The sequence below is a fragment of the Buceros rhinoceros genome, unplaced genomic scaffold, assembly GCF_000710305.1.
Source record: "Buceros rhinoceros silvestris isolate BGI_N320 unplaced genomic scaffold, ASM71030v1 scaffold8032, whole genome shotgun sequence".
Classification (NCBI taxonomy): domain Eukaryota; kingdom Metazoa; phylum Chordata; class Aves; order Bucerotiformes; family Bucerotidae; genus Buceros; species Buceros rhinoceros.
The window spans coordinates 1-22,425 of NW_010400597.1; the positions used below are offsets into that span (position 1 = coordinate 1).

The window sequence follows — 22,425 nt, forward strand, 5'->3', positions numbered from 1 at the left end:
CCCGGGCAGACCCGAACGCGGCCCCGTGAGCAACCAGCACTTCTCGCCGCACCGCAGCGGGTCTCCAGCGGGAGGAGCATCGGGGCCTCCGCTGTGGTCGGGGCGTTCTGGAAGCACGTTGCTGGGTTTGGCGATGTGGAATAAAGGGTTATTTCTGGCCGCTGTTTGTGGTTTAGTGATAAATAGCGTGGCGCTTCTCTCAGCTGGGAGTTGGTGAGCTGCTCGGTTTAAAACAAACGAGAGTTTTGCCTCCCGTGCCTTGAGCTGCAACCGAAGAGCCTCAGCTGTGGTGTAAAGATGTTCGTAGTATTTGGGGCTTGTGTGGACATGTCGACAGCGTTCAGCGGCCTGCTCTGATTTTTGCCTTTAGATTTTTCACGAAGCTTTACAAGATTGATAACGGCGGCGCTTCGGGCTGTGGTAGAGAAGTTGTGCAGAAATGTCGAAGATTGAGAAAATGAGTATCCTCGGAGTGAGGAGTTTTGGGGTAGAGGACAAGGACAAACAAATTATCACTTTCTTTAATCCATTAACTATTTTGGTGGGACCAAATGGTGCAGGGAAGACGGTAAGGCTTTGCTCTGTGATTGGATTTGAACTGTAAATAGGTCTGAAAGGCCTCACCATCTCTGCAGAAAGGTGTTAATAATATTGCAAAAATCTCGCTGCTCATTGCAAATACTGTGTTGTTTAGCATCGTTAGAGATGTGCTTTCACAGCTGGATTTTGCAGAGCCCTGGTTTGTATTTTTCGTAGGAAATTGATCCAGATCCCGATTGAAACTGATTTCACAAATTACCATATTGTCATGATACTCAAAAAATAAAATCTTATTTGGTATTTCTCTCTCCTCCCATATTTAACTCATTTGTAAATATTTGGGCTGTTACTGTGGTTTTGCCTGTCGTCTGTCCTGTTTACTCCATTGTAACTATAGACTTATTTCTGTTTTCTAGACTATCATTGAATGTCTTAAATATATCTCCACTGGCGACTTTCCTCCTGGCACCAAAGGAAACTCATTTGTTCACGATCCAAAGGTAAAAGTCGTCATGACTGGATATAATGCACATAAAATAGTTCCCTACACTCGGGGTAAAACTCAGGATGAAAACAGGGATGCTCAAGCTCTCGTCAGACAAGAGCTGACTGTGTTCTTGCAGAAAAATCAGAGCTGGGAAGACGCATAGTCTCATAGAAGAATTTCCCTTAGTCTTTTTTTTGTTTGTTTTGCTCAAGGTTGCCAATGAAACAGATGTTAGAGCTCAGATTCGACTGCAGTTTCGAGATGTAAACGGAGAGCTCCTAGCTGTCCAGCGATCCATGGTCTGTACCCAGAAAGGCAAGAAAACAGAATTTAAGACACTTGAATCCGTGATTACTAGAATGAAGTACGTTGTCAAGCTTTTTTTCTTACTTTGGCATGAAGATCAGTTTGGGTTTTGTATGTTGTTATGTATAAGACAAGAGGAAAGTTCGTCATGTGTTCCTTGAAGTAGCTAACAGTGCTGGTAGGTGAAAGCTGTATAGTATCATCATCTATTAGTTGATTCAAAGATCCTTTGTTTGATAACCAGCACTTTAAGAACTGCTTCCAGCTGTTACCCTGCATTTATGTGAAAATCGTATTAATAACAAAACAGTCTGGCAGCAGCATTGTGTGGAGTATCTGGGCTTTGCTTCCTGGAGCAGCATTTCCAGGCTGAGGTCATTGCTGGCCCCTGTTTAACCCCATCTCCACCGTTCGAGACCTGTGTGTTGGGGTTGCTCTTGCTCCCTCTGGTGCTTCCACGTAGTTCGAAATGTGTGATAGAGATAGCTACAGATACTGACTTTAGGGATAACTGCCTGTGGCAAGTGGAGTAATTCCATGCTGAAGCATTGTTACTCCTTTAGTTTTTGAGTCAGTCTGTTGCTGTTGTTAGAAATGCAGGTTACGTTTAAAAGACTGTGCTACTAACCTCTCTGTGGATTTTCTTTCCTGTGCTACACAGGCATGGCGAGAAGGTCAGTCTGAGTTCCAAGTGTGCAGAGATCGACCGAGAGATGATCAGCGCCCTCGGTGTGTCCAAATCGGTGATTAACAATGTCATTTTCTGCCACCAAGAAGAATCCAACTGGCCGTTGAGTGAAGGGAAGGCCCTGAAACAAAAATTCGATGAGATCTTTTCAGCAACAAGGTTTTTCTCTTTACTGTAATTAAATGAAAACAAAGTAAGAAATGTCTTCTCTAACAGTGTGGGTGTTGATGGAAATGTCTGAGGGCTTGTGCCGTCCATCAGTATCGCTGCGTTGCCAACAGGATCTGAAATTCTGTCTCTTTTAAAGGTACATTAAAGCACTCGAAACTCTCCGTCAGGTACGAATGAAACAAGGCTTGAAAGTAAAGGAGTGTCAGACCGAACTGAAATACCTAAAACAGAACAAAGAAAAGGCCCAGGAAATCCAGGAGCAGCTCAGCAACAGAGAGGCTCAGCTGGCTGCTTCGAAGGAGAATGTGAAAACTATTGAGAGTCAACTCGAGCCTCTAAAGGTAATTTGCATGATGATGATGATACGACTTTAATATAAACCAGTACGTAAGTACTAGAGAACACAGCAAAATGTGAGGAATATCAGGATTAAAATCTTAGTTTCCTATGTTGTGTTGTCTAATCCTTTGCTCTGAAGCAGAGTCAAGCATAACAAACTTGGTACACGCTGGTCTAGTCTCTAAACTGGAGGTTGAAGAACATAGTTTGTGAAATTCTTGTAGTGGATTTGGAGTTTTTGTAGCTTAATTTAAAATCTCTTTCTCAAATTTAGCTGGTAACTAAAACTATTACACTGTAACTAAAAAACTGAACTAAACCTTAAACACCCTGTTTTTAGAAATACTTGACAAAGCTGAAGGTTTTACACTTTATGTTGTTAGATCATGGGATTCACAGGGTGGTGAGAGACTTGACTTACCACGTTCTCGCCTTTGCAGAGTTCTCTGGCAGCAGTCGAACAGAACCTCATCAAAGTGGTGAGGCTGGAGAGCGAAATCAAAACGCAGGAGAGCAGGAGGCGGCAGATGGAGAAGGATAACCAAGACTTGCAACAGAAGATGGAAAAGGTTGCCTTTGCAGTTCCCTGCTGCCATCCTCTCTGCGGAAGATTCAGTCTGTGCTTCTGCTCCCCACGGAACTAAGGATATATTTCATTTTTATGGATCAGATGCTGGTGAAATGCTTTTCACAGCCCCCGCATCTTGCTTGATACTATCAGATGCTGCAGATATGGCCCAATACAGCCGTATCTGCTTCTATGTGCTTTGGGTTAAATTGCTCTTTGTAGCTTTTCCTGCCACCGCAGATGAGCTTACCAGGAAGGAAAAAATGGGAAGAAATCCTTTAGTGGTAAAAATTTAATTGTTTTGTTTTATCAGCCTAAGAAGGATAGATTTTTCTTCTTCCAGCTTTGCTTGTAGCACATTTAATTCTGTGTGGGAGGTGTTTGTGTCTTACTTACCAATTTCTGTTATGGTAAAAACTCTACTTTTTAAAACATTGTTAAATGGCTTAAAACTGTAGTTGAAAACTTTCTTCTGTGTTGTATTTGGTGGACAGGTTTTTCAAGGAACAGATGAACAACTAAGGGACAGGTACCAGAACCACCAGAGGACAGTGAAGGAGAAGGAGGCGAGATTATTGGACTGTAAGCGGGAATTGGACAGAGCCACTAAAGAGTGCCAGAGATTTAACAGTGAGAAGTCAGAGCTGCTGATGGAACAAGGTGCTTTAACCTTCATCTATAACCCTATATTTATTTGTTAATGTAATTAAGACTGAAGTGGAACCACTGATGAGAACTGAAGGGATTTGAACTGGACCAGACCTCTGAAGTAGTCATAGTTTGGGGTCAGCTGGGGTCAGTGTGGTACGAGACGCTCAAGGTGGGCAGGACTTAGCGTTCTTCTCCGGGAGTTTCTAACGTGCACTTGTTGTTCTGAACTGTAATTCCATCATGTAGCATCTTTGTTCTTAAATGCACCATTCTTGATAAAAATATTCCAGGCAGATGATTTATGGTGGCACTAATCAGGGTCAGCCTTAGCAGTTCTCGGTTGTTTTCACTGTTTGAGCTTGTACCTTCTTCGGGTGACAAAGACGTGATGGTAGAATTGGGGTTTGAGAAAAACGAGGTGATAGCTGAACTGTTGGCATGCTCAGGTGGGGGCTGGGGACTGCTCAGAGGGCTTTCCGGTAATATTCTTTGGTACACTGCGTGTCCTCTTCTACGTGAATGGTGGGAATTTCCATAGCTATGGTAGATGAGACGCAAAATCTGTGCTTGCATAAACTGTGTTTGGGCTTTGTTCATCAGGATAATATTTTGTGTGTGTGTTTTAGGAGGCTTTCTTTTAAATTTCTAATTTAATTAATAAAAATTCAGTTACCTGAAATAGCAACCTCTCAAGCTACAGCTTGTTTTCACTCTGGAGCTTTTCGTGTTGTTTAAAAATTCTTGAGGTTCAAAGACTTTTAAGAAAATGGCAGCTGACTTTGAATCCTGAGTGTATCTTCTGCCTCAGTTTCTGTCACGTTTTCTTTTTGTGCAGGTCGTCTTCAGCAGCAGGCAGATCGCCACCAGGAACACATCGCATTGAGGGATTCACTAATTCAGGCTTTGGCGGCACAGCTGGAATTCGATGGTTTTGAGCGAACACCTTTTAGTGAAAGGCACGTTACCAATTTTCACACCTTGTTGAAGAAGAGGCAGGAAAAAGATGCAGAAGTGGCAGATCATTTGATGGTAAGAGTTGTGCTGGTTTGGTAGGGTGGGTAGTATTGGTTCTTGGTGTGTTATTGGTCCCTGTGTGTCTTCCTGGTGCCGGGAGGAAGAATGTTGGGGGGAGGGGCAGTGAAACTGAAATTTTTTTTTTCTTCTAGAATTCTTTCTTATGGGTTGCCTGAATCTTTCTACAGTTTTAGTTCGGGAACTAAGAGTGGGCATCAAGTGATCTGAATTGCCAAAGCTCTTGAGCAGGCTGTCCTCCAGCTGGGCTTTCCCCAGCAGCCCTCTCATCGGGTGGGCCTGACAAGCTAAACAGCCCGAGGAAGAATTACAGTGGGCAGCTGGGTTAAAAACAAGCAGCTTTTTTGTTGAAGTCATCTTCAACACGAAATTACTCTCTCAAAACACTGCCAGTATGATGCACCTGCAGTTCCCTATCGAAACATTTCAGCAGAAAATTTTGACACGTTCAAGTTATCAGAGTGTTTCAATGTCTTGTATCACAGGGGTGAATATTTGCAAGCTAGTTGTGTTTTAAATGTTGTTTTCCTATGAAAAAAACAATGTGTGTATTATTGCTGACTCCTTCCAGAGAGAATTTGCTCGAAAAGAGGCAATGAAACAAAGGCAGATAGATGAAATAAGAGACAAGAAAACTGGATTAGAAAGAACCATTGACCTGAAATCAGACATTCAAAATAAGAAGCAAGTTGAGCTGAAGAATGTCAAACGTGAATTGCAGCAGCTGGAGGGGTTTTCAGACCGGATTCTGGAGCTGGATCGGGAGATTGCCAAGACGGTGAGTTAATGAAATTGAAACATTTAAAGAAATTTGAAATAAAAACTTCGGGCTTTATCATAAAAAAACCCCAAACCTTTGACGTTTACTCCGTCTGCTGCATTTTTGCCCTTTTAGTCCCCTCTCTATGCTTTGTCCATTGGGGTGGTGCAGGGACTATTCACTCCTCGCTGTTGCTTTGTGCATGTGTAGAATAAACTGCTGCTGCTCGGCGAGCTGCAAAGAGGGCGATAGCCAGAGCTGGTGGTAGCGGGAGATCAGCAAGTCTTAAACGATTGGGCCAGAAAACTATGTCCTAAAGTGCTGCACTACCGACATTTTTCCAGACAAGCTGTGTGTGAGGTGGGCTAGTTGGTTATAAGCATTTTATCCGGTGAGGTTTATAAGGTCACAAGCATTTCATGTCCCAGTTGAGCCACCGGTTATGCCTTTGTAGCCAAATATTTTATGTTTGTTAGCAGTGCATGAATTCGGTGCTTGACAGTGTTTCTTCTAGCCTCCTCAGTAGGGCAATTCCAAATTTAATGTGCAGTAGATGCTAAAATACAGAAAATGAAACTAAGTATTTGCGATAGTTGCCAGGTGTCCCCCAAATCCACTCTGACGTTCTTCTCCTCAGCTGGACAGGGCAGAGAAGATACAACGAGAGACTCATAGGTTGAAATAAGGGCAGGGAGATCACCCAGCCTGAGGTCATGGGCACAACAGACTCAGCTTGAGGAAAATTAATTTAATTTATTATCAATCAAATAGCAGCCTTGGCTAGAAGCGGGTTTGTCTTGGAGCTGGCTGCATTGGCGCTGTTGGACATGGGTGAAGCTTCTAGCAGCTTCTCCCAGAAGCCATCCCTGTAGCCTCCCTGCTACCAAAACCTGGCCGTGTAAGCCCGAAGTGAGCGTGACGCTAAATCCTGTGGTCATGGCTTATGGCAATAGCGTGAGCAACTCGGGCAGTGCTGCATTTCACAACAGCGCGTCCAGGATCTGCTTTGCTTCCCCCGAGCCGACACCGCAGCCTTTGTCCTTTCTCGTGTATTCTCACAAATCTCGTGTTGTTCCTGTAACAGCTACTGATGCTGCTGCCAGGTAGCTTAAGAGCTTTCTTCTGCTTCCTGTAGTTAGAACTTCAGGGATTCGTGTAACTATTTAAGTCTTCTGGGCTTTTATTTCTTTTTTAGGAACATGAGCTGGAGAAGGCTGAGAGGAGCAGCAATGTGGAAACGCTGGAACGGGAAATAGGAACTCTGCAAAACGAGAAAATAAACCTGGACAAAGTTCTCAGGGAGCTGGATCAGGAGATGAAGCAGCTGAATCTACATACCACGACCATCACCCAAATGGAAATGCTAACGAAAGACAAAGTAATTTTTCTATCATTATTTCGTTAGAGCGGGACGTGGAATTAACACAGTCCCACCAAGATCTGTGTGTTTCAGGGGTTTATCAACAGTCACGGGTAAAGCTTCTGCCTGACCTCCTAGAAGCCGTTAACTCCATGAACACGTTGAGTGACATAAACCAGGAGATAGGAAAAAATTAATTTAGAATGATTCTTTTCCCCAGGCAGACAAGGAGGAGCAGATCAGGAAAGTAAAATCACGACATTCTGATGAACTGACATCGCTGCTGGGATACTTCCCGAACAAAAAACAACTCGAAGACTGGCTTCATGGTAAAAATAGAGAGATTAATCAGACAAGGGATAATCTTGCTGCCCTTAAGTAGGTATTAATTTAATTCCTTGGGTCTTCATAAGTATTTATGTAGTTATGAATTTAAGTGTTGGAAAGGTTAATATGTTTAATGTACCTGTGAGGTTAATTCACTGCTGTTTGTTTAGGTATCTGCAAAATCAAAGCGTCCTGCAGAATTTGTGTTAACATGTAGCTGATGTAGTTTGTGCTAGTTACCACAAACATTGTGACGTTATTGTGTCAAAGGCAGCACTAAGAGCAGACAGTGAAATGTTCTCCGGGAACATCCTGAAGTGTTCGTACTAATCCCAGCTGAACTGATGTGCTTGGTGGGTGGAAGTTGCTGGTCTTTGGTCTCAGAAGCCACAGAGTGCTTGGTGACTGTATGAGGAGTTCATCTGTGATTACCTGCTCCTGGTTTCGTTTGATGATGTGAAACAGCCTGTGAGAAAGAGCGGGAAACGTCAGTAGCATCGGGAAAACAAAAGGGAATTAAAATGAAATGTTTTGTGCTGTGCTTAGTTAACACAAGTTACTGCTGTAGATTGCCCAGCTTTGTAATACCAACTCCAGATTAACTCCCTGTGGTTTAGGTTTTGCTTAAACAGCTTGAAATCTTTGGCTTTTCCTAGTACAAAGTGTGTGCATTGACGTTTCAGCAAGCGCCTGGCATCGGTAGAGTACGATAAAAGTTACGCCATTGACGAGCTCAGAAAAAAAGAAGCGCAGTTGTCCCATCACGAAGCGCAGATCTTCGATGTTTGTGGAAGCCAAGATTTCGACAGCGATCTGAACAAGCTTCAAGATGAAATTGAAAAAAGCTCAAAGCAGCGAGGTAAATTCATAGAGAGCTCAACTTGTCCCTAAAGCTTTTTTGAAGGTAACTCACAGATACGGAGACTGTTGCTTCTGCGGGACAAACAATAGTCACAGACACCGACTAAAGGGAGATTATTACTGAGCCTTACTAGTTTTTAACCAGTCTTTACTAGTCTTTCTGTTTCACACTTAAGCAGCATCAGTGGTTTTAATTCCTTCCATTAATTCTCTATTTATGTGTAAACGAAGTCTCTGCTGTGGCTGGCTGTGTATAGATCGTGACCTACCCAAAGCTGAGGAGATGGTGGAGGGGTGGATCTGCCGGGTGTCAGGACACATCTGGAGCCAGCTGTTCGGGTGGGCTGGGCCCACGGGGGCTGCTCCTGGCAGAAAGACGCTGATTCCTGAGGGAAGCACTCGCTTTCACTGCTAATTACAGAGGGACGGGCATGGTTTAATGATTCTGTAGAATAGTTTAGACTTGAAGAATAATTTTGGTTCATGAGGATGTGAGGAGGTGCTTTAGGGCAAGCTGCTGAAAGCAGGGACAGCGTTGAATTCCGACCGGATCACCTGGGGCCACTTCGGTTTCCTGCTGTTGTGATTTCTTGGGTTTTAACTTTGTCCTCGTTTCTGGGAAGTACGTACATAGTTCAGATGGGATTTTTCCCTGCGTATTCAACATAAAGTCTTGAGTTTCTTTTTATCCAGCTGTGCTTGCCGGAGCCACTGCCGTTTACTCACAGTTCGTTACGCAGCTGACGGAGGGGAACCAGTCATGCTGTCCCGTGTGTCAAAGAGAGTTTCAGACGGAGGCCGAGCTGCAGGATGTCATCAGCGACCTGCAGTCCAAGCTGCGTCTCGCTCCGGACAAACTGAAATCAACGGAGTCTGAGCTTAAAAGAAAAGAGAAAAGACGTGATGAAATGATGAGTCTCAAGCCACTTAGGTACAGCACGTAGCAAACCATACTGCTGTGAGCTCTTCTCTTTGAAATGCTTGTCTTCGTTATTAAAAGTTAGGCAGACATCAAGGCAGCTTTATTTTAGGGCTAGTTAAATTGTTAGAAAATGTCATTGTTGAGAGAAATATTTTGCTGTCATTTGTTCTCCGCTCATTTGGACTTTGGTATTAAACCATTTCATATTTTTTATAGTTCTGGTCCTTGGGTGCTTCTTGTAAGAGTGAGGCAGAAAAGGCGATTGTAAACTTCTCTACTGATTATTTACACTGTACAGGCACAACTCCTCTCCTTGTTTAAAACGGACAGGCTGGGTTTGTTGTTACCAACATGTTTTTCATACTACATTGCCATAAATATGATTCTTAAAACCGCTGAGGTGGAAGTTTGTGTGGACAGGCTGGGGACTGACACCCATCGGTAACAGCTCGGTTTCTGTCCCCTGTGACAGCAGGGTTTGTGGCTGGCAGTTCTGTGTGAACTGCAACGTTCTAGAAAGGCATCTCTAGATTTGAGTGGGTTCCCAGTGACATTTGTGGTTCCTCGAGGTTCAGTCCTGTGCAGTTCCATCATTTGGGGGTACATCTCTGTCTCTGATACTAATAGACTGCATTAGACTGGATTGAATTAATTCCTTCAGTTCTTTAAATACCTTTTGATGTTTTGTTTTTTGATGGGTTTTTTTGAACTCACAAGGTAATACAAATACTAATTTAGTATTAAGTTAATATTAACACATCCAGAAAAGGTGCCCACAGTGTTTTCCCATGTCCAGGCTGAATTATTTTAAAGTTAGGAAAATACTGGACAAGCTGTTTGATTGTTGCCTCATTCCAAAATACAACCATCAGGAGCCCTGAAGAGTTTTTTGTTGGAGTCCTGGGTTTTTTTCTTAGCATATGAACAGCATTTAAAGTAAGCGTGGAGTGTGAAGGTTCCCTGCCAGGAGGTGACGAGGCTCTGGAAATTTCTCAAGAAGTTTGCAGACCGTTGTTCTGAGAGCATTTGGAGACCGTGGTAGAGGGTAGACCTGCCCTTCACAAGAGGGCACTCCTGCGCAGTGTATTTGGACCCTCGAGAGCTCTGGCTGTAATTAAGTTAAAAACCAGATGGGATTTTGTGAGCCTGTTTTTTCCTCTCACTTCTCTAACGTAGATGTCTTTATCTGGGGATGTGATGTAAGGTTAATCGAACACAGGCAGGTTTAAGGAGATACTATTTTGGCTAAATTTAGTCTTCTGCTATTAAATCATATCCCAGATTTTGTCACCTTGAATGTCTTGAACTTGCGCTGCTGTTTCTGACAAAAGAAATGTTACGGATTTGTATTTTATTTAAGGCAAACTGTAGCTGAGCTCCTGGATAAGGACATACCAGCCTTGAGGAACAAGATTCAGCATGCAAACAGGGATTTAACAACCCTGAAGGGTGAGATAGAAGAACAGGAATTACTCTTGCGGACAGCTTTGACTGAGGTGGACGGTGCCAAGGAATGTCTGCAGGATATAACACTCATGGAAAGGTACCAGGTATGATTTGGTAATTTCTTTTCATCTATAAAATGATACTCACTTGCTAGCATTTAAAATATGTAGTTACTCAATAGCAGGACAAAACATTGAGGTCTTAAGACTTTGCAAGCAAAGGAAAAATAAAAGACAGCGTTACGTGGATGATCTAATAAAACTTCAAGTTTTATGTAATGATGATTTCTTTTGAGGACCACGGAGTCCCTTGAGTTCTGATTCAATTCTGTGCTCTAGCATCTGAGAAAAGAGGTATCATCCAGAACGTGACCACAGGTGCCCCAACGTGTTTTCAGCCCTCGTAGTCATTACAGTTCAGTGCATTCTTGGGGCTCTGTGCTTCTGATGTCTTGATGCTATCCTTCCTTGTTCCGTGCCAGCTGCATACAGGGTGAGGATGGATATCCTACACTTACTATGATTGTGACGTAGGAGACTGTTTGAGCAGTCTCCAACACAAAACCTCTGCTTGGAGGGACAATTAGAGAACCTGGGGCTGGGCACAGTACTGAGAGCGTTTCATGGAGGAGAGGTGGGCAGCAGCTGCCGAGGCTCCAGCAGTTCTCTTGTTGCAGAGACAGGGAGCACAAGTGACTGCTCTGAGGTAGCCTGGGAACGTCAAAAGCCTGTCCATCCATATCGACCGATTTCCTCTCACAGTTAGGATTTCCTGTTCCTCACAGCCTCCTGTGGGCTGGCATAATCTTACCGCTAAAAATGTGACACTGCCCCAGCAGAGGAGGTTGGTTCGACGGTCTCAAGGGACGTGTGCCTCAAGCCCAAGCTTGTTCTTGTGTGCCAAAGATGAAAAATGCATTGTTAAACGCTACCACACTAGTAGTAATAGTACTTCTCCTCATACTTTCAGACTGATATTAGGGATGTTGAACGAAAAATTGCTCAGCAGGAGTCTAAGCTGGTAGGGGTCAAATTAAGCAGAACAGTTCTACAAGTGAGCCATGAAAAAGAAGAGAAGAAGCACTTGTGGGATACAGGTAGGTCATACAAAAGTGGTATTTAATTTTTATATTGAAAATAATGTTCTAAACTTGCCATTAAAAATGTAAACTTTGGTTTCCTTATTTTACATGCTGAAATAACTGCATTCTAGTAGTTCGGCGTTTTGATTCTTTGGGCTCGTACTAGCTTAATTTAGAGTGAAATATTCATAAGGAAGATAATCGGTGTTTTAATAACAGATTGACGGTGTTCATTTTCATCCACAGTCACTAGTAAAATTGAGTTAAATCAAAAGCTCAAGCAAGACCAGCAAAATCAGATTCAGCAGCTGAAGAGTACGGTGAACGAGCTTAAAGCAGAGAAACTGCAGATTTCCAGCAGCATGCAGCGTCGTCGGCAGCTGGAGGAGCAAACAGTGGAGTTAACCACTGAGGTCCAGTCCTTGTGCAGAGAGATCAAGGTAGGAAATGCGCTCAATTGTTAACCCTGAGATTTGTTGTCCTGGGGAAAAACCAGTCTTGTTATGTTTAGCATTGTCTTTAATCCTTGCAAATAAGACATATTTTTAAGTGTTTGTCCTGTTCTGCTGTTACATGTCTTTGGATCATTAATATGTATTTTCGCTTTTTTTTTTTAACAACCCCCTAAAAAAAGGAAATAACAGCCTGACTTTTTTACTGCTTGAAAAACTGTTGATCTTCCACAGAATGAGACAGTAAAAAGGACTTTCTCCTACTGCTTTTCAGGAAGCAAAAGAACAGGTATTTCCTTTGGATGCAACTTTAGAAAAGCTGCAGCAGGAGAAGGAGGATCTAGTGAATAAAAGGACTGCAAGTAACAAGGAAGCACAAGAGAAGGTTTGTTTGCTTTGGGTGTAGCAGGAGATGGGATTCCCTGTGTTCTTCAGGCACGGGTGGAAGCCTTGGGCACGAGTTTGCTTGTAGGGAACATCAGTGACTTCAGAGGATGCTTTAGATTGGTGCAGTTTTTCAGGAAGAAAAGGAACAGACCGCAGTCAGGAGGTGAACTCGGTTGTAATTAACCTTTGACAGTCTTGTCGAAAGGTTTACGGGGGTGTTGGGCAGGATTTAGTGACTGCAGGTATTAACAGCCCTTCCCAACAGATCCAAGAGAAATAGCAGGGGTGACTGTAACCTGTCCTTGCCAGGAGACAAGCCTGCCCTTCTCAGGTGAAGTGACCACCTCTGTAAGCACAAATGAGTGATTTACTATTTGTTCTGGGAAGCATTTTCGTGGTGCTGAGGAGTGGCTGTGTTTCCAAAGCTGAAGGCTCTGTTAGTACACTGAGGGCAGTTGATAAGGAATTGTCCTTTGACAAGAGTGTTACCCAGTGCCTGATCTTTGATGCAGAGCACACCAGTTCTTGGAGGTGAGACTATTTCATTTGAAATATCTTTCCTGCAGATAAGTGGCATAAAAGAGAAAGTTAAGGATATCAACAAGTACGTGAAAGAAATTGAAAACTACATTCAACAAAGAAAAGACGACTACAAAAAGGTGACCTAAAAAGCAGCCAATGGAAAGAAGAGTTGGCAGTAAGAGCACTCCTGTGTTTAAATGGTGTCCATTCTGTTTCCTTAGCAAAAGGAGTCTGAGCTGGATGAAGTAAATTCTCAGTTAGCTGCCTATGAGAAACAGAAGGAAAAGATAAGTAAGGAGATGGAAACGATTCGACAGGATATTGACACTCAGAAGGTAGATGTATTGTTTTACAGGAAAGTGTGTTATTTCACATAGTTGAAGTGATTTCTGTGCTTGGTGTAAGCCTGTCTAGGTCTGTAGTGTGTCTCCTCCTGATTTACTTAACCAGCTGTTAGTCAGAATAGCTGCCGTAAAGCATTAGGCTGAAAAATTAAGCTGAAGATTTTGTATATGCAAAAGCAGACATACTTTAAAAACCTTTTCTCTCTGTCAGTCATTTTGTGGTGTTTCCCAAAGGGTTAAGTCTGCATTTCAACAGTATCTTTGTGTGGAGAATTCCTGCCCTCTGAGGTAAGGTGCCAAACTGCAGGAACCAGAAGTTGCTGGTTTCCCCAGATTTTGTCCTGTACTTGACGTTCTTGTCTGGGTTTTTCAAGTCCTGTTTACATTCTCCATAGGAAGGATGTCCTTCCCCATTCTACCCACCACTCATGGCCTAACTTGTAGAACTGATGTGGGGGACTCTGTTAAATCTCACCCTAAATTACTTGCCCGCTTCGAAGCATAGATTAACGTTTGCACATAGGATCACTCTTGTGTTTGCCTGTGACAATAAATACTGTAACTATTAGTTCAGATTGAAATATGAAATAATGCTGCTGGTTTCCACGATACCCCATTTCTAGCACAAGTTAATTATCCTCACTGTGATAATTTTTCTGGCTGTCAGTTCCTTTATGTACTACAACTCCTTGCTTTCTGTGGAGGTAGATACAGGAGAGGTGGCTGGAGGATAATCTCACTTTGAGGAAACGGAACGAAGAGCTAAAAGGAGTTGAAGACAACATAAAACACCTTGTGAAGGAGATGGGAGAACTGAAAGTCCCGCAGATGAAGAAGTAAGTGCCTTCAGAACAGAATGGCGTGATTCCCCCGTGTGGTATTCACTGGGTTTTAGTGCGTGCCCACGTTTCTCCCCATCCTTGTAGACCACTTCCTCCTTCAAACTCGCGTGTGGTCACAGCCCTGTGACGTTACGTAGTGCTTCCAGCTAGAAGCAGCTCCGTGTGCACCTGCCCATGCCTCTGCCAGGCTAATCCACTTTTTAATGACCTCCACTGCTAAAGCCACACTTGAAAAGTAATTCCTGTCTCTGAATAAGAATATGTAGGTTTCACTTTCAGTCTGCTCACTTTGTTCTCAGCAGCAAATTTTATATTGACTTTGGTAGTTTAATATTAATGGCTTAGATAGTAAACACTTCTGAGAAGGAACCAGCTCTGTGCTGATTCTTCTGTGGGAACTATTTATTGAGCTTTCTAGAGGTTACCCAGTTAGTTCAGCTTCTTTTGCTCAGTATCCCAATTTCATTCCACTTATGATCTAATTATTTTCTGTGTTTCCTCAGAGAGCACTTCGGCATTTGCTTCTACCACTCAGAATGTTGTTTGAACTGTGGTTTGATTGTGAATGATGAGGTTCAGATTTGAATATGTTCTTAACAAACTTGAAATAGTTTTATTTCAATAGTGTCTTAATTCCAGTGACGTTAGTACTGTGGTTTTAACCGTTACAGACTTTATAGTTACAATATAATGAGCTCCTGTCTAACATAAACTCAGAATTAGAACCCAGATTAAAAAATGCTGATCGACTAAATACGAAAGACCTGTCCACCTATTATGGTTTCACAGTGAACAGAAACAACTGGAGGAGAGAATAGAAACTCTGAAAAGAAACCATAATGTTGCCCTTGGCCGACAGCGTGGCTTCGAGGAAGAGATTGTTCGGTTTAAAAAGGAACTTCGAGAGTCCCAATTCAGAGATGCAGAGGAAAAGTACAGGGAGATGATGATTGTCATGAGAACAACCGAGCTGGTGAACAAGGATCTGGACCTTTATTACAAGGCTCTTGATAAGTAAGTATTGTCACAGAAGGGTCATTCTTACGTGGTTTAGGCTTTATTACTATTGATGGCCTTGATGGAAAAGCAGCTTTCAGATCAGACTTCTGGGGGAACTTTGTAAATTGATAGAATTCTTCGGAGATGTAATTATGCCTCTCTCTGAAATGAGGCATTTAAATGTTGAGGTAACACAGCAAGGTGCACCTTCTGAAGTAAATCGATGCAAATAGACTACAAACTGCACAGGCAGGATGTAGGGAATTTGTAACTTAGTGTGTATATAAAAGGTAAATGTGTGCGTGGTAATAACTGAGTTTGATATAGTCACGGACGAGTCACTGGAAGGCATTTCCAGAAGCTTTTGTCAGTGTGTTTCCCAAAATTGCTGATGGCTTTCCTTTCTCCCTGTCATTTTGGTGGGTTTTGCTTTCCAGGGAAGTAGAGGGAAGATTATGGGATACAGAATGGATAATCGGGAGAATGCATTTCTTTAAAGTCTGTCTCGTGTTCTCTCAAAATACATGAACTCCTCAGTAGGGGTTTAGGAAAGGTGAGACCAGGGCTTCAGTCCTTCATTATTAACCCGGGTCTTTGTTGTGCGGTGTCTCAAACCACTTTCTGTAGCAGTATATTTTAGCAGGTTGTATCTTAACATGACTAAGATATGCCAGGTAGATCTCTTGTCACCCATGATCTTCTCAGGTAAACAACTGTGTTTTCATGAAAGAATATTACAGTACAGAGGTGGTTTTTCCCCTCTTCCAGTGTGGGTGGTTTTGTGTTTAGATTAGAGAAGGCAAGATCAAAAGAAACATGTCTTGCATTTGATGGAAAGTAGTAAACTTGGTGATTGTTCTGTTTCCTCTGGAAGCTTGTTTCCTAGTCTTGGACTGACTGGCCAAAACCAGCGTCTCAGTTTGTGAACGTACCCCTGTGTGTTGAGTGACAGCGATGGAATCGCCATCAGCTACTGCAGCTTGATGGGCAGCGGGGAAGGATCTGGGTATCAGTGGATCCGTTTCAGGAAACAGGAAACTGGTGCTCAGTGACAGATGAATTGAATGTTAGGAACAAAGAGGAACATTTTGGCCACAGTAAGAGTTCCCAATACACCCATGTCTTGAATATAGTGTGGAATTGTGGTCGACTGTGTCAAAAGTGGTCTGGTAGTGCTTGAGAAAGGAGCACTTTAATGTGGTGAAGAGTAGAGTGCAGCAGTCAAGAAGAGAAATCAAATAGAGGAGAACTTTCCAAGTTGAAAAGACAGTCTGGAGGAACCATGTTCTAAGCAGTTTTAATGGTGAAATAAAATTAAACCCAGTATTAGAATGTAAGCTAATCCAAAATGGATTTTGTGAAGATCTGAACTGTTCAGAGCACGTGTGATTCTTACCTTCCAGCTTAAATGGAAATGCACTCCAAGAATTTCCCTGTTAGAATTCAGAATCTTTCTGTATGGTATCAAATCATCTATTGTTTCTATTTAAGGCAAAACAGGAAATCACTCTTGTCATTTCAAGAAAAATAGATAAGCATCACTTATTGGTAATCGTCTGAAAAATCAGTGAGGCGAGATGGTAACGCTAATGGTCAGAGCTTGAAAGCTGTGTCTGTAGTTGGGAAAGCCAACACTGGGGGTGTTCTGTGCTATCTCAGTTGATCTTTATGTGTAGAGCTTTATGATAAATATTGACGAGGAATGCGTTTGCGGGTTAGTAAGTAGTTAGGAAGTTAGTAGTTGAAAATGCTTTCTTCTTTCTTTGGACTTAACAAATCCTGTGAGAGTTCGGTATTCCCCAGAACAGGGGGAAATAATTCCTGTGAGAGGGGAGGTGGGAAGGTGCAGGTGAAGGTCACCTTCAGAAGGGTATTTAAAGTCTCTTTGGATAGGTACAAGTTACATCCTCGACACAGCATCCCCTGCTCTGAGGAAACTTCCTGGCCTCTCCTTTCCTGCCGGGCCCCAGATGTTGGCACCGCTGGGGCACCGTGCCAGTGGGTAACGCTGCCGTTGTCTTGCAAAGCTTAACATCAGATTTATCTTCGTGTCAGTCTGAAAACACACCTCACACAGAATCTACAAATACCTTAAAAAACAAGTCAGGTTAAACCTGCTCTCCTTGAGTGACTGCCGATCTTTTTGTCTTTGTTGCTCTCTACTTCTTGAGACTGAGCTGTGAGAGTAGAACAGTTTATGCAGCAGAGTGTGCTGAGTCTTTAGACACTGCTGCATTCAAAGTGAACTAGTATTTATAATATTTTGAGGAAAAAGTTTTAGGGAATGGAAGGGGAGCTGCTGCCTTTCTATCGCTCCTGTAGTCCATAGCAGTCTGTGGCTGCACCTACAACAATTTGTATTTTCTGCTGTTCTTCCTTAGAGCAATAATGACATTTCATAGCATGAAGATGGAAGAAATCAACAAAATAATTCGTGACCTTTGGCGAAGCACCTACAGAGGACAAGGTGTGTCATTTTTGGTTTGGTTTTGCCCATGGGTGTCCATTTGATGTTGAGCACTGCATACACAGAAGTGGTTGTTCAAAATAATAAAAATCCAGGGTCTGGAAGTAGTTGGTTCTGATCTAAAGGCCCCATCTGTTGTTCACCGCTGTAATCTTATTTATGACACGTTGTGTAGGAAGTTACAGGATAAAGAGAGGTGATTTTCCCTTTCCCAGGCTTCCCAAAGGTGAGGTTTCCTTGAGACAGAGGAGCTGCACGAACGAGTTCATTCTTTCCATTGGGGAAAAATTATTGTCAAGGATGACAATTTTTGACAATTAATTTTTGACGGTGTCAAAATTAATGTCTCTTGGGAGTTCCGCATACAATTGTTGTGGTTACTGCATATTACACCTCCCAACTTCTGTTAATTCGATGACACGTCTAGATTTTTGATAGTATAAAACCTATCTCCTTCCTGTTTTCAGATATTGAATATATAGAAATCCGTTCTGATGCGGATGAGAATGTCTCAGCCTCCGATAAGCGAAGAAGTTACAACTACAGAGTAGTAATGATCAAGGGAGATACCGCGCTGGATATGCGAGGAAGATGCAGTGCTGGGCAAAAGGTACCAGCATTTTATTTTTAGTACAAGGTAAACAGGATTCCGAAACCTGACTGGGGAAGGGACTGCGGAAGTGATGCCTTCTGAAGAGCACCTGAAGGGCAGATGGCTCCAGCGCTGCCCTGCAGCTCTGGCCAGCTTCCCTTCGCTGCCCCTGGGTGTTGCTGGCTGCGATACGTGAGCCGTGACGATACGTCCAAACCCTGCTTCAGGTGCCAAAACCTGTCGCTTCAGTTGGAGACCAGTCTTGAGTCCCTGCAGAAGTGAAGGGTTCAACTTCCCATTTTCCTCAAGTTCCAGTCCTCCCAGTCTTCCTCTCACTGGTTACCACTGATGTTCCCATAGCTTTTAGGTCTTCCTTCCTGGCCCTTCGTCGTCTTTTCACAGCTGGCTCTGAGTGTGACAAGACCTCTTTTTCCCTGAGTTGTGCTGACCATAATGGTTCAGTCCCTGTCACCAAATACCACACCATGCCGTATGTCCAGGCGTTGGTTCTGTTCTCTGCTGTCCCTGTCAGCTCCTGGCTCTGCAGTCTGCCCCTTCGCTGTCTTGGCACTTCAGTAACACCCAGGGACTGAGTGGCCTGATGTCCCCTGCCTTGGCGGTACCGGTGGTGACCATCACAGCTCACCACCTGCTTTCATGTGCTGGAGCTGGGGAGTTTGCTTCCCCCTGTCTGTTACGTTAGGACAGAGCATCTAAAAGATTCTTGAGCCAGAGCAAAGAGCCAGCCTTGATCCTCTGCCTCCAAAATCACCATCTGGACTTTATTTCTTTTAAAGAGCTGAGGTACGGGGGAAAAAACCCCATGATGCTAAAAGCCATTTGACACATTGGTTCTGCAGCTTGGGCAACCGAAGCTACCTGCAGTGTTACAGCAGGAAACTGCTTCTTCCTTAGATGAATCCTTTCCACCAGTTGCTCTTAATTCTTCCCAGCTGGAACCCTTTCTGCCTCCTCCCTCACCTCCAGAGCGGCAGTGCCCACTGCCTTGCTTGCTCCAGCCGAGTCTCCTTGGCAGCCAGGCCTTCTCCACAGCCAGGTGGTGCAGGCAGGAGTGGACAATGAAGTCGAGGGATGGAACAGAATGATACACAAGGTTTTTTTAAGTGCCTACAGCGGTGGAATGATGAAAGGGTGTTTCATGAGAAGAATAATGCTGTGTTGGTGCTTGAATATGAAAAATGCTGTCGGATGAATTCCCACCTGGGTGTAGATGTGTGCTTGGTTTTGAAAATTCCATACTGATTTGGGGGGAAATCCACACCATCGTATAAAAGCGCATACAGGCAAAACCCATGTCCCCTCCTAAGGTAGCCTAGGAAGTTACGTTTGAGTCCTATGTAAATGAGAATGAAACTCGTTCACGGTTTCTTAGCTTATATTCTGAGAATTCTTTGATCGTGAAGTGCGATGCCGGCAGCTGTGATAATTGGAAAGTATTTTTGGCAGCAGTTTCCATCAAGCGTTCTGTCGTTTTCACTAGTGCGGGAGATCTAATAATAATACGATTCAGCGTGTGAGCACAGAACTGACATGTCAGAGAGACGTGGAGAATCCTGCTCTCTGCTGTTTTGGTAAGCAGTCAGGAGTTCAGTAACTCAAACGTAGTGACACGTGTATGAATTTCCACTGTCCTGCGGCTGCAAGGTGGGGCTGGAACGGAGAGTAGGGGTAACGCCAGTGGCACCTTGGCCTCGGGCTGGAGTCCTTACTGCCAGTGTTTCCTGAACTTTGAGTGTTTGACCTCTCTGGTACTTACCTTTTAATTCAAACCTGGAAGTTTTAATGTCGTTTTTCTATTTAGCGATTCTCATTTTGTGAACTGTCAGCACATTGTTCTGTAAACTTCAGTCACAGCTTGTAACAGCATGAAAAACAGCGCATAACACGTGCTTCCTCTATGAATGCTTTGCAGAGTGAGATTTTGGTGGTGGTTTTTCCCCTTAGGTACTTGCTTCTCTCATCATCCGTCTTGCTCTGGCAGAAACGTTCTGTCTCAACTGTGGCATATTGGCACTGGATGAGCCCACCACCAACCTCGATCGAGAAAACATAGAGTCTCTCGCGCATGCGCTGGTCGAGTAAGTGACCTCCTCTTGGGAAGCCTAAAGATGGGGGATTTTTGAAGTGCTAATAGTAGTTGGTGGAAATAAATTCTATTTTAAGCTGGCATACCTCTGAACCATCTGCAAACACACATGAGAAGGAGTAGCTTTATGTTCAGTTCTCTGGAAGAGGAAAAATATTTCTGAAGTAATTTTGATTTTTTTTTTTAACACGGGTAAAAAGAGATTCTGATCTGCTTTAGTTTCTCAACAGTTCATGTCACTAGTTATCAATAGTTCAATATTTTTATACTAGTATTTACAAGTTCTATAAAACTGGAATGTGATTTAGATAAACATCCAGTAAAGCATTTCTCTTTGTAGGATAATAAAAAGCCGCTCACAACAGCGTAACTTTCAGCTGCTGGTGATAACTCACGATGAAGATTTTGTGGAACTTCTGGGCCGTTCTGAATACGTGGAAACATTCTACAGGATAAGGAAGAACATTGACCAGTGCTCTGAGATCATGAAATGCAGCGTCAACTCCCTGGGCTCGTACGTCCATTAGAATGGCAAGTAATTACCTGCCACAGCCTGACAGAGCTGAAATGGAGGTGTCTGAAAAGACAGGTCCTTCACCTCGCTGCTGAAGATTTGTGACCATTCTAGCTAGAATCTGAAACCACTGGACTTTTAAACTTCATATTCCTGTGCGGGCGTTTAAGGCTCACCGTGATTGGGAAAAATTGGAATGAACACAACAGAGTTCACTTTTAGATGTATTTTACTCTTTCAAAGTGAAAATAAAGTTGTGCTGTTCTTTGCGTGCGGCCCAGCTGCAGGTTCCGTGCAGGGTTTGGTCTCCATCGCTCCGTCATGGCACGTTCAGGGTTGGTTTGTGTCGCTCTGGTCGAGGTGTGTTTGTAGCGACCCACCTGATCTGCACAAAATTCACAAGCTTCAGAGGGAGCTTTTACTGTTCAAAGCCAGCCGTGCCACAGAGGGTACCAGCCTTCCTCAGGGAACCAAGGGAAGTCCCATCTCTTTCACAATCAAACGGGTGACAGAAGCGTATTTTCACCATATTTTAACCTCTCTGCTGTGTAAGACATTGGTGAGAGTTAAGGTCATATTCTGATTTGCCATGAGATACAATCAAGTTCTGTGAAAATTACACCAAGATGCCACAGAAAGTTAATTTGTCCTGCACCTGCACCACCCCCCTTTCTTCCTGAAGTTCTTCTCCTTGGTACAGCCGCACCCACCAGCCCCCCAGAGCGCAGGCCCTGGTGGAATGGCTCACCGGCCCTGATCCTCACCAGTCCTGACTTTCCAGATGAGGGTTCCTCAGCAACCGTGCGAGCCCCGAGGGCTGCGATTTTGGGTCTACTTCTTCCTGACCAAGTACGGGCGCACCTCTTTTCTGCCTTGAACTTGGCACGAGAAGACAAGCAGAAGCTGGAGTTGAAACTAAATCCCTGTAGAGAGCAGTGCTCGGCTGAGCCTCCTCAGCAGACAGCGTGTGGCCAAAGCTCCGTTTCAGAGCTTTATTTTATTTATTTTATTTTATTTAAACCACTATGAAAAAAAAGTTCATCTCTGTAGCACTGGGACATGAGACAGATACGGGAATGAAGCTGAGAACGTTCCTTACGCTTCGGGGTGCAAGAATTCCGCTGTCATAGATTTCCAAGGGACAAAGCGAGTGAGGATGGGGCAGGGGTATGGGCAGGAGCAGGCAGGGCCCAGGGCTGGCTGAGTACCGCAGGCAGGTGGCCCAGGACCCTTTGCTGTGGCTCCTTCTTGGCTCTCCTCACGTTAAATCCACCACCCGCTCGAGGGACTGGACATTGCACCAAAACCCAGCAGTACCCCAGATCTGATTCTTCCTCTCAATGGCTGATGCTCTTCAGCCTCCTACATGGCCAGAGTGAGGTGGACGTGGCAGTAGGTCCTTAAAGGGCAGTGCCAGGAACTGAGCCCTTCAACGAAGGATTCTTTCCACCCGGATTTTCTGAAACTGCAAGTTACCAGAGTCAGGGTGGCCCCAGTCAGCGATGGGGAAACCACTCAGAGATAAGCAAGTGAATGGGACTTCCTAGCAATTACGCTGCCTCACCAGTCCCCTGAAACAGCACTTAACACCAGCTGGGGAGGGCAGGGGGGGAGAAGGCGAAGGAAAATGCTGCTAAGGTGCATTGCGTCTGCAGTTTTC

General features: G+C 43.8%; 1 protein-coding gene across 1 annotated transcript; it reads left to right on the forward strand.

Moving 5' to 3' along the window:
• The first annotated feature begins 439 nt into the window (after positions 1-439).
• Positions 440-20,778, forward strand: RAD50 (RAD50 homolog (S. cerevisiae)). Its single transcript, XM_010131924.1, has 25 exons — positions 440-568; positions 957-1,040; positions 1,240-1,391; positions 1,995-2,180; positions 2,329-2,533; positions 2,972-3,100; positions 3,594-3,759; positions 4,586-4,779; positions 5,354-5,560; positions 6,738-6,920; positions 7,123-7,280; positions 7,913-8,088; positions 8,784-9,021; positions 10,373-10,562; positions 11,428-11,554; positions 11,786-11,979; positions 12,266-12,376; positions 12,945-13,037; positions 13,122-13,235; positions 13,953-14,080; positions 14,876-15,100; positions 17,467-17,552; positions 18,020-18,162; positions 20,110-20,243; positions 20,592-20,778. The coding sequence occupies exons 1-25, from the start codon at positions 440-442 to the stop codon at positions 20,776-20,778; spliced, it is 3,939 nt and encodes a 1,312-aa protein (XP_010130226.1).
• The last annotated feature ends 1,647 nt before the right edge of the window (positions 20,779-22,425 follow it).

Bases quoted from the DNA above. Each gene is read 5' to 3' on its own strand.
- RAD50 (XM_010131924.1), top strand. From the start codon at position 440: ATGTCGAAGATTGAGAAAATGAGTATCCTCGGAGTGAGGAGTTTTGGG. The intron at 5,561-6,737 runs GTGAGTTAATGA...TTTCTTTTTTAG, and splicing joins ATCGGGAGATTGCCAAGACG to GAACATGAGCTGGAGAAGGC. The intron at 17,553-18,019 runs GTGTGTCATTTT...TCCTGTTTTCAG, and splicing joins AAGCACCTACAGAGGACAAG to ATATTGAATATATAGAAATC.